The 11,755-nt window shown below is 34.9% G+C and overlaps 2 protein-coding genes across 3 annotated transcripts; one reads left to right on the top strand and one right to left on the bottom strand.

Annotated features, from left to right (window-relative positions):
* On the top strand, positions 2,275-8,527 carry LOC18587058 (dr1-associated corepressor homolog). 2 transcript variants are annotated; one of them, XM_007010709.2, is made up of 6 exons: positions 2,275-2,598; positions 5,454-5,526; positions 5,615-5,708; positions 6,916-7,038; positions 7,130-7,187; positions 7,577-8,527. In XM_007010709.2, the coding sequence occupies exons 1-6, from the start codon at positions 2,566-2,568 to the stop codon at positions 8,087-8,089; spliced, it is 894 nt and encodes a 297-aa protein (XP_007010771.2). In that variant the 5' UTR covers positions 2,275-2,565; the 3' UTR covers positions 8,090-8,527. The 2 variants fall into 2 exon arrangements, with proteins under 2 accessions (XP_007010771.2, XP_017984808.1); XM_018129319.1 differs by lacking the exon at positions 2,275-2,598 and adding an exon at positions 3,440-3,478.
* LOC18587059 (cysteine proteinase inhibitor 6) lies at positions 9,524-11,393 on the bottom strand. The gene is made up of 3 exons (XM_007010712.2): positions 10,822-11,393; positions 10,562-10,707; positions 9,524-9,935 (listed from the first exon to the last, which is right to left on the bottom strand). The coding sequence occupies exons 1-3, from the start codon at positions 11,255-11,257 to the stop codon at positions 9,798-9,800; spliced, it is 720 nt and encodes a 239-aa protein (XP_007010774.1). The 5' UTR covers positions 11,258-11,393; the 3' UTR covers positions 9,524-9,797.

An 11,755-nucleotide genomic window follows, 5' to 3' on the forward strand; every position in this document is an offset into this window, starting at 1 on the left:
CTAGAGAAATTCATGGAGAAAATGAATATTTTTCTTGTTGTTTTACTCATAAACATGCTAAACTAACACTAAACACTAACATAGTTCAAAATCAAATTAATCTAACAACTTTCTCTCTCTAAACCCATATGATCAGATTTGAATCCATCATCAAAACACATAATTTAACCATGGAAAATAAGGAGAAATGCATGGAAATGATAAATCTTAAGCTAAGCTTGAAAAATCATACCTTTAAACACTTGATTCCTTGAAAAATCACACTTTTTTTTTGAATTTTCTCACTCTAGGGTTTGTTCTTATTTCTCTCTCTCTCCTGCTGGTTCTGGCTGACCATCCAAATGAAAAATTCTAGAATTTTCAAGCCTTTTAATAGGCTTAATAAAATATTATTATTTTATTTACCTTTTGAATATTTTATTATTTTATTTTTTTCTACCCATCTTTTTGACTTTCTTTTTCTACCACTCAATCCTTTTCACTTATCCATGTCTTCCATGAAATTTCTAGACTTTTCCAAAGTTTTGGTGGAGCAAATTTTAAAAAATTACACTTTTACCCCCGTAAAGTGAAAAATTATATTTTTACCCCAAAAACTGAAAAATTGCCCATAGACATATTTTTCATCCCTTATACTCATACCATTCTCCAATTTATCAAATGTGATCTAAATTCTCTCAAAATCTCAAATTTTGTCCACGAGTGGAAAAATTACAATTTTGCCCCTAGATAGTGAAAATTTCGGTTTGACTTCGAATTGATCCTCGAACTCCTAATTACCGTTTTGAGTCATCCCTGAACTATGAAACTCTTAATTTCACGTTAAAATTCCTATTTGAACTAGTTCGAGGCTTAATCGACTTAATGATACCATTAGGGGCAATATCGTCTTTTAACGATTTTTCGAACTTCCTAAATATACAAACATTCTATCGAGCATGTGAATGACATTATAATTATTTTACAAAGCAGGGTTTGACACTTAATTTACTAAAACTATAAATCAAAACCGAATCATTGAAATCCTTTTGAAGCTTGAAGATGATGAAAACAAAATGATTTCAAAACTTGAGAGATCAAAAAGGATCGTACTGATAACGTGTTATGAAATAAATCTTAAAATAACAACTATAAGAGAAATATAAGAGAAAGTATTTAGAGACAAGAAAGTATTTAGAGAGAGTAAGAAGATCTTATTCAAGTTTGTCTTTACAAATGAAGTGAAGGAGTCTATTTATAGGCTAATAACCCCTTATCTAGATATAATTTACAAGATGAAGATAATACTAAAAGATTGGATAGATTAAATCCTAATATTCATCCAATTTAATTTATATCCAAATCTAGATATAAATAATATAAATGAATATTCACAAAAATATTCATAACAAAAGTAAAGGTATCTAATGGTTTGATTGAGTCTCACTAGACTTACCCTTTTAAATGCTAAGCTGGCTCTAGCATCCAATCACTATTACATAATATTTTTATTATTAAAAATGTGAAATAATTTTTATATTAAATTAAATTAAATTTATTACTATAACAATATTTTCAAGCCAAAATACCAAGTTATAAAATATGTCCAAACTTGCTCGATCTAATTAGGATTGTCAACGAATAAGATACTTGATAATTTTAAGATACTCTAATCTGAATCCGATTAAAAAAGTATGATACCCGAACCTTACAACTATTCAATAATTTTTTGAGATTTCCTAGTCGAACTTGAACCTTTAATTCCTTACCCATTACCCGTTTACTACCCAAATTCGTCTAAAAACTCATGGTCATGTAAGAATATATATATATATATGTCAAAGTAACTAAATTAACTTTTATATACATAAATACATATATATTAAATTATTTTATCAAATATTGATGTGTGTAATTTTATAAGCATGGTACACTAGAAGTTAGGGTTGTAGGCAATGCAAGAGAGAAAGAGACAATTCAAATTTAGAGAACAGAAATTAAGCTTCTTGGTCCCTTTTCCCTCTTTTTGGATATGGTCCATATGGTGCCATGAATAATATGTTTTCCTCTGATAAGAGTTGTAAAGGAGAGGAAAACACATATATCAAAAACACGTTGTGGTCAGTTGTGAAACTGTGAACACTGCTCAATCACATCATTACACGTGTAAACTTACTAATACCTTTGAAAACGTGGTCATCATATATTGGACTGTTCAAACCTTAAACAGATGAGCCAGTCACTTCACCAACCATTATCTACTTGACTTAGAATTTTTTTTTCTTTTTTTTTTTTGCCTTTTATTTTCTATTTGTCAAACTTGTACGGACGGATATTCGGTTTGGAAACAAAGACTTTGGGTTGTGTTTGTTTGGTTTTATGAGTTAGAGAAAAAGGCAGACATCGGATCTGAAATGGGTTTTTTTGGTTAAATTTTTTTTTTCGTATGACAGATGATTGTTGAGACAATGATTTCCTGAAGAATTTTTTTTTAAGAAAAAAATTAACATCGATTGTCTTTTTTCGTTTAGCTTTTTATTTTTTATATTTTAATAATTTAATGATCCAAATCTGACAACCAAAACCATGAGGAAGAAGCTCGATACCCGTTTTCCCGCTGTAAGCTTCGTTTCGATTTCATCTTTTCTATTTTTCCTTTTGGTTTCTGATGAATTCATTTAATTTCTTTGTTTTATCCGATGTTAATTTGTTTTGGGTATTTGATTTTTTATTGTTTCGGTTGAAAATGAAATCTGTGTCTTGTTTAGTTTTTTATTTTTGTTCATTTTTTTGTTGTTTATGCGATTTCATTTTGTAGGAAAATTTTGTGATCTGGGTTATCATTAGTTTGCTATATATTAGTTGATGTTGTTTTCAATATCTAGGGTTGTTAAAATTTTCAGCCGACAATTGTATGGAATTTTCATGGAGTCTGTGGTCGGATTCGTGTCATTCATAGTCTTTTTAGGGAACATTCCTTTTTTGCTGTTTATGGGAACCCTAGGCAGTTTGCTTTATGATTTACTAATGTTTTCGAATGGTTCTTCAAAATTGGTCGTTTTTGTTTTTGGAGCTATTGGTGTTATTTTGCTAATATGTTTTGACTCGTTATTAGGTGATTTGGTACCAAAGTTCATTTAATTGGAATTATGCCAATTAGGTTGGGAACATGTCAGTTGGTTGTATTTTGTTTATGTAATTGGGATTGGATTTTCTTTCTCTAAAGTTAGGAATGAGAAAAACAGAGGCTAAGGGGATTTTTTGCAACATGATTTTTATGGAGCTATGGGGGTTATGTTTTGCAAATATGATTGGAACCATGAATTATACCATTCTAGGCTTTTGTTGGTTTCAAACAAATTAGGTGATTTGGCACCAAAATTTGGCTGATTGGTATTATGGATATTCGGTTGGGAATATGTGAGATGGTTATACTGTGTAATTGGGATCAGGTATTCTTTCTCTATTGTTAGGAATGAGAAAAGCAGAGGCTAATTTGGTATTTCTTCTTCTGCTGTTTTTTATCTCTTTCATGCAAGTCCTAATCAGTGTCATGTTTGAGTTTTAGACTTATAGGTTAATTTCTCTTATATGAATTGGAAGAAGATCATAAATTGTTGATTCTAATCTTTGTTTGTTTCCTGGGTTTTGGGATGTCATTGCTTTTCATCTGTAGCTTTTGTGGACTTGAATCCTCTTTTCTATTCATGAAATAAGGTGTCAGTGGTCTTTGTTTCTCTGCAAACTAAAAATGCTGTCATCTGTCTTCATTCTTAATGCTGATTTCTTAGGTTAGAATGTTTTGGTTCTCTTTAAAAATGAAAATATTCTTCAAAGGAAGTTTGAGATTGTGAGTTATGTGGTTTTCTGAGTATGGTCCAGTTTTGACTTCAACTGTCTAAGCACTCATGTTGAAATGTCAATAGTCAGTTAGGATTTGTTTGTTCTCCTTTGTCTCATTTTATTGGAAGCTGGAACAGAAGAGTTGTTGGATTCCTGATGTATAGCACCAGTAGGCTGACACTACAATAGGTGGAATTTGGGATTTGAATTTTTCAGTTTTTGGTCAGGACTTGTGATTTGATTATCATCACAATCAACTGCTTGTTTTGAATCCATAACTAATCCTTGTGTCAATCTATCATATTCATGTCTGGTTTCAACTTTCAAACATTGGATGATTGCAAATGTTAATGGAAGAATCTGGGCACTTTGGAATGGTGTGGCTCTCTTTATTTGCTAACGCCATCCCTAGATGTACTTGTTTCTCCTTTCATTCTTGTGTTAGTGAATCCTCATTTAGCCTAAAGCATATTTAAGTGGAACCAGACTATCTCCTTTCATTCCTGTGTTAGTAAATCCTCTTTTAGCCTAAAGCATATTTAAGTGGAATCAGACTTTTGCAATTCAGTAGTAATCTTTGGGCACCTTCTATGGCTGATTTCATCGAGTACCTTGTGTTGCTTTCTACTGGGGAATGAACGATCATGTTAAAGCCTTCACTAATATTCACCATAAAAGAATATAATTTATGGAAAGAGAAGGAAATAACTAAAACATTGACTTTGCCATGATATCATAATCCATGTTGTCTACCAAGCTCAATTTTGCATGAAGAGTTTCTCTAATGCAGCTATTGAAATTGCCTTTATTAAAAGAATTGCAGACGATCTCTTGATCAGAAAAGCTTTTGGAATCATTTTTTTTCTTCAAGTTCTATAATAATCACCTCACTTAGCAATACTATGAGCTATAATGTTAAGTGATAGTTGGTAGGCTGCAGAATGTCTTGCTTACTAACGTCTAGCACTTTAGGTGAGTGTTGATCATCCTGTTCCAGTGTGGAGTGGAAACCCTTAGCAATGCTCTATCTACTGGTCTCTCCATTGAGATTGTCATTAGTGGGCTACTTGCATTACATCAATGGTATTACATAGCAACTTACAAGGACCTGTGCATTGATATTCTCACTTAACAGAGTGACAGTAAGGATCGTGAGGTGCCATTGATTCTTTTGTCTTGATATTCCCTTTTCAGTGTTTAACAAACCTTGTCCGGTTTCTTACTGATATTTGGTTGCTGATTTTTTTTTTGCCAGTATCTTAGGCTGCTGATTGACTGCTGTTTTATATTAGGACTCCTGATATTAATGGATAATGTTGATTGCTTATAATTATAATATACAGTTTTATGGATACACACTGAACATATTGTTGCATCTTTCAAGAAGTTTTAGTTCCAAAAGATTATGCATATAAAAGAATGTTAAAGAAGTTTGGTAAATAAAGGAAATTATTTTCTGATGTTTTTCATATGCTGTACGGAGTAAGGATGGGCTGCATTTTCATCCCTGGCTTGTGAGCCATTTTCTTGTTATGATATTCCCTTACTTAAGTTTTTGTTATTCTAATTTTTACAGATGTTAGTTTCACCTGTGATTAGTGATGAATCTTTGAAACATATTTGTTTTTCAGGCTCGTATTAAAAAGATTATGCAAGCTGATGAAGATGTTGGGAAGATTGCTTTAGCAGTGCCTGTTTTAGTTTGTGAGTGGATGTAACTGTCATGATTTTGCTAAAAAAGTCATCCATGCATGTATATTACTTGCTCATGCTTCTTTTTTCTACCACACAGCTAAAGCATTGGAATTGTTTCTGCAAGACCTTTGTGATCGTACGTATGAGATTACCCTTCAGAGAGGAGCAAAGACGATGAGCTCATTGCATCTGTAAGTGAAGAATTAATGTTATTCTTTGTGGCTTGCAATGTATGTTGTCTACTTGAGGACTTGATGTTCCTTCTGAAAATTTATAATTTTGTATACATAATATTTCTTTTTGACAATTAGTTTCAGTTTCTTGATTATGTGGTCTGGGAGAAAAACAGGGTAGGGAGAAAAAAAGAAGAGAGTGTGATAGGGAAAAAAGAGAGCAAGACAAAGTGGAGGGAATAGGCAGAGAGAAAGTAGATTCAATGCCTAAACTTCCAAAGCCTGCATGAAAGTAAAAAGTTTAAGTAGTTATTTGCATTAAACCCTCATTTTCGAAAAATGGCAATTTCCGAACATTATCTAAGATTAAATCCTATAAAAACCCTACTGTTGGTTCGTAATCACTACTTTGTTTACATAACTTTTACTTTACAACTTGTAAGATGATTTTACTAAAAACTTCCTGTTTTAATTTAGTTTACAGGCAAATAACCACTTGGTAACTACATTGGCTGAAGTGCTTCTTTTTTTCTTTCTTTTTCCTTTCTGTTGATATAGAAGTGCTTTAGTAGACCAAGAACTTTTGTTCATTTTTATTTGTTTGTTTGTTTTTTCCCTCTAAAAGTCGTAATTTATGAATAAGAGGAGAATTACTGCAATATCATATGAAAAAAGAAGTAAAAGAAGAAACACATGGAAAACCCCAAACATCAGTATCAGTGCAAACTAATATAAAGTAAACACAAGATGAGAATAGTAAGGTTCCAGCGTGATCAACAGCATCCATTCATGTACTCATACAAGAGCTTTTGGGAGGTTTAGGAGTTAGTGGAGGCATAGATAGCTTCTTAAAATGCTCTCTTCTTTGATTTCAGTGATTGAAAGTACTGTACAGAATTTATTAAGAGATATTATCTTTTCTCTCAAATTTGGTTACTAAAAGATTTTTATTTTATGTTGCCTAGTCCAGAATTCCATCCTTTGGGGTCACAAAAGTATGTGATACGTATCCACTATGAAGATTTTTGCAGTAATAATTCTAGGGGAAAAAATCTTTTTTTTTTTCTTGTTCTAGATCATGCTAAAATTTTCATTTAACAAGTTTTCTGATCAGCATGGTATCATATCATGTTGCTTCCCATCTTGCTCTCTGCTTTCCCTTCGAAATATGTATTTTACTATGTGAGGTGCACTGGTCTAACTAAAGTGTCCAACTAAACTGCAGAAAGCATTGTGTACAGAGCTATAATGTATTTGACTTTCTAAGGGATATTGTCAGCCGGGTTCCTGACTATGGTCATGGCCATTCTGATGCTGGTGCTGACGATCGAACTATTTCCAAAAGAAGGTTAGAGAAAGCCTGCCATATTTCTTGTTTCTCACTTCTTAATTCATAAGATTTACTTATTTGGTGATACTTTTCCATACCATTCTGCCAGAAAAGCTACTGGAGATGAAGGGAATGACAGTGATGAAGAGTCAAAGAGGAGCAGAATGGTAAGATGGCTTCCACAGTATATATATATACATATATGTACAAGATTATGGAACATAGGATGAGCTTGTGTGCAACTTTAAATAAATGATGCTAATTGTTTTTCTTCAGTGACACAAAGGGTATGCAGTTTAAAAAATAATTGGTGAACTTCAGTGCATTATGCTAGATGCTTTTGCATATAAGGACTTCTGGGTTGGTTCTCTGCAATGCATGTTATTTGAGATGTATGTAAATTTTAAAATGACAGGCCTCGAACATGTATTCAAAAGTCAAAATTGAATCAGTCATTTGTCACTCAAATGTGGACATAACTAGGAGCATGTTAATTATGCGTGTGTGAATTTCTGTACTTAGAGTAACAGGCTTCTCTTACATGTATTCTATGCAGCATGATGTGGGTCATGCGGGGACAAGTGGCAGAGGGAGAGGCCGGGGACGAGGAAGGGGCCGTGGAAGGGGAGCTCGAAATGTGGAAAGAGATTCTCATCGTGAATTAGAACCAGAACCCTGCCAACCTCTTCAGCACAGCAACAAAAGTCTTTCAACCCCTGGAATGGTGATAGATGATGGCTCTGAGTCAAAGGAACTGATGAAAGAGAACACAATTGGTGAAGATGCCAATCAAGCTGTACGGAATTTTGATTTGAATGCTGAGGTAGATGAGAATGTGGATACGAAGGCCTCAGCAGGTGCCTCTGCTGCTGCGGCAACAACAGCAACAGCAACAGCAGCGGCAGCAGCTCAGCCTTCATCAGCAGAGCCTACAACAGAAACTAAACATGAAGAATACCCAGGCTGGTCTCTTTCAGAAATGGACAAGATGGCCATTGATCCTCTTCAACTTGCTCAGCTTGGCAGAAGGTTAGATGAGGATGAAGAAGATTATGATGAGGAAGGGTAAGTAGTTATGGAGCTGGACATCTAGAAAAAGTTAAGTGGTTGAGATCAGATTAGCACCTCAGTACAAAAGTTGAGAAATGGCAAAATAGTCAAGATGACCTTATTGGAGAATGGAAGTACATCCTATGTAGGTCTTAAGGGCTCAAATGCATTTCTCTCTCTCTCTCTCTCTCTCAGAGTTTATCCTTGTCATTGTTCACTTTCTGTTATACCATTTGCTAACATAAAAAGGTAGCTTCTCACAATGACAAGACACTAGTTTGGGATGTGCTTGTTACTCAATGAGAAAATATTGCGTCCATAGTGTAACAGAATTGCCCTTAGAAAATCTGTGTTAACTATGATCTTTTGCTCTTTTTGTTTTGATTAGCGTATCAACTTTAGTTCATGATTGTCAAATTTAGCAGTATTGATCATTTCTTTAATTGCTTTAACTTCAGTTACTGTGTTAGTATTGTCCGCTTTCTTGGACAGTTCTTTGAACTTGAGCTGTCATTCGCACTTGCCAAGTTAAGCAATGGGAAGATTAACGGTTGCCAGCCATATTGCAGAAAGGAAGAATTTCCTCCCTTGTGTCAGCAACTGAAACTGGTAATCATTGTGTCTTCTGGGTATGTATTAAAAGTGTGGGTGCATTGCAGTCTTCTTTTATGCGTGTCAATCGTCACAACCATGCTCCGTGAACATGATTCTTGCCCTTGTATGGTCAGGTTTCATGGCACTACTTACTATCAAATCGCATATGCATTTATACGTACAAAGTACATATGCACATATAAGTACAAAGTACAGTGCTGTTTAGAACTCTTCATGGTTTAGCAGCTTGGATTAAGGGGGAAGATGGCTTTCTTTGACTGGTTTTGGTGGCCTACGATGTTTGTGGTTGCCCTGAAATGGCTTAAGATTGATAAGTGGCTGAAATGCCCTTCGCATCGTTAACAGTTCCCTGCTGGCTGTGGGAAGGACTCCATTTTTATTACTTTCATACCCAGTAGTTGCAGATAGCCTGCGTAGATGTTTCAAGTTTCTGCTGCGTTTGCAAAGTTGAAATTCCTTGTTCTAACCATACGGGGTTCTTTGTCCTCAAAGGGGATAATATAAATGTTCGATTTAAAAGCAGAAATTAATTCCAAAAATAAAGAGCAACACTAGTTTGCAAGCTGCTTATCAATTTTAAAAGCCAAAGCCTTGACCGTAACCTTAAATTGATAAGGAGATATCAGAACCTTAAACGCATCACTAACTTATATATTGATATATGAGGTGATATGACATGTCCTCCATTACAGCACCATCCGTGCAAAAGTTCATGGCCCTTGGGCTAAAACAAGGACTCCCTTTCTCCTCAGCTCAACATGCCCTCTTTAACTCTGCTGAAAATTCCCTTTATATCAGCACCTTGATTTGCAATTTCATGCAAATCATATCTTTGGGGAGTTTCAAAGGCCTCTTAACTTATATTTGATGAATAAACATAATCCATGGCACTATTAAATTGCAAAGAGAAGCTATTTGTAAAGCAATATTGCATTGACAAAAGCACAGCACTTCAGGAGGTTAACACATAGACGGGAGACATAACATTCTTGTAAAGACAGGTTTTCCAGCAGCAGCAGTAAGATCAGTACATGATGCAAGGTTCCAACCATTTTTTCATAATATAGGATAATATTAGGTTCAACCTCTAACAATATACAGCAACATTAGCTTCAAGAGTGATCTGGCTCCATGCGATTCAGATGGAAAGTCCCTTCACTCTTATGGTGTACCTCCACCTTGAACTTCTCTTCCTTGTCTCCTCTCTTGACCTTGAGAAGCATGTCGAGTTTGGCAAAGTCTTCTAGCACCTGTTGCAAGTTCAAACAATTGCAACTCAAATGAAAAAGAGATCATTTTTGCTTTTACTAATCCCATCTTGCTGCAAGCATAGCGATTCAAATTGTTCTTGAACCATACGTCAAGATGAATTCAGTTCCTAGTCCAATGAAATCTTAAACACCTTGATAGGTGAATAAAACTTTCAAGGCAGAATCTAAAGTTTTGCTGTACAAAAAGGAGACAAACAGAAGCTGGAGTTGAGGAGATGGAGAATGAAGTGACAAACTGAAGGCTATTCTTAACAAACCTTGCAGAAAGTAAAAGCATCGAGAATGAAGATAAGATGGAGATGGTTATACAACATGGTATGACACATTTTCAATTAAACATCCGAGTAATAAGCATACAAATACATAAAAGAAGGGATAAATTAAGTAGAGATGAGCAGTCTAAACAATGCCTGTCAAACCCATTTCCCAGTGATGAATAGTATAGAGAAAGGAGTGATCTTAGTTCCATAAGATACTCAGACACCACATTAAACAGGATGCAGTTCAATACAAACAAGGCACACATGTACTCACTTAACAATTATAACAAAACATTTGAACATGGAAAAGATGTGAGAAAATAGGAGAAGCTTTATACTGCTTACCTCAGCCTTGGCATGAACTATTTCTTTAAGTTCATAAGGCACCAGGGAATTGGATCTCTGCTGGATGGTCTTGACAGCATGATTCGCAGCATCTTGAACTACAGGATCATGTGTCGGCAAGGCTTGCAATCCAGGGCCATGCACATCTAATTTAACAGCAAAACATTGACATAAGTTTGATATGAAACAAAATATACAAAAAAAAACAAAAAACCCCTTCATTCTCTCACAAAATTGTTAGATCAGTATGAATGAACCACCTTTCTTGACACCGAGATCAGAAGCAGTAAAAGATGGGGAAACATCAGCATCACCAGCATGCTTAAACTCCTGCAATTCCTTAAAATTCATCCAAGGCTTGACCCACACTTTGGCCTCATAAAGCTTCTTCTTGCCGGCATCAATAGCTTCCACCGTCAAATGATGGAGTGTCCCAGCCACCACTTGCTCGGTTGCCTTCACCACCCTCACAAACTCCACCATCGCGTTCTCTTTCTTGTTGTGCTCATCGACGGCGAAGCGAGCGAGGTTTTCGAGCTCGGCGCTGTTCTGGGAACCATGGGAAGGGTGGACTCCGCCCAAAGTGGTGGCCATTGGTTCAGAGCAGAGGATTGATTCAGCAGAAAACTTGTCAAAGAAGAGAAATTGGATTGCTACGGAGAAGAAGGAGAAGAGTAGGCAATTGGGTTTTCGCATTTGGGTTTATGTAGGAATCGATTCGGCTAAATCTGAAACAATTTGTGTAGTCATTTGGACCAAATGATCAGAGTCCTGGCCTTTCCGCTTTTGCTTAGAGGATGGGGGAAGAATGAAGCACAAGCCTTTGACACGTGAGTAGCACGTGTCAGCTGAATAAAATACCTTCGCTTAATATGCAAGCAAATTGCTTAATGTGGCCCACCCATACATCACATTGCCATGGAATTTTTGTGCATAGACGTGAGAGTTTGGAGTTGAAAAAGAATGCACCCGGTCGGTTTGATCGGTTGGATATCAAATTTTAAGGTTAAATATTTTTATTTTTTTTAAGTTTTAATCATAATTATATATTATATTTGAAATGGATAGTACATTTCAAACCTATAAACCACATTAACAGACAAACATAAAATATACATAAACCTATATATATATATATATATAATTAAATATATAATTTATATGTTATAATGTTTTATATCNTCAAAGTTTGTA

This window comes from Theobroma cacao, chromosome 10, assembly GCF_000208745.1.
Source record: "Theobroma cacao cultivar B97-61/B2 chromosome 10, Criollo_cocoa_genome_V2, whole genome shotgun sequence".
In the NCBI taxonomy this organism is placed as follows: Eukaryota; Viridiplantae; Streptophyta; class Magnoliopsida; order Malvales; family Malvaceae; genus Theobroma; species Theobroma cacao.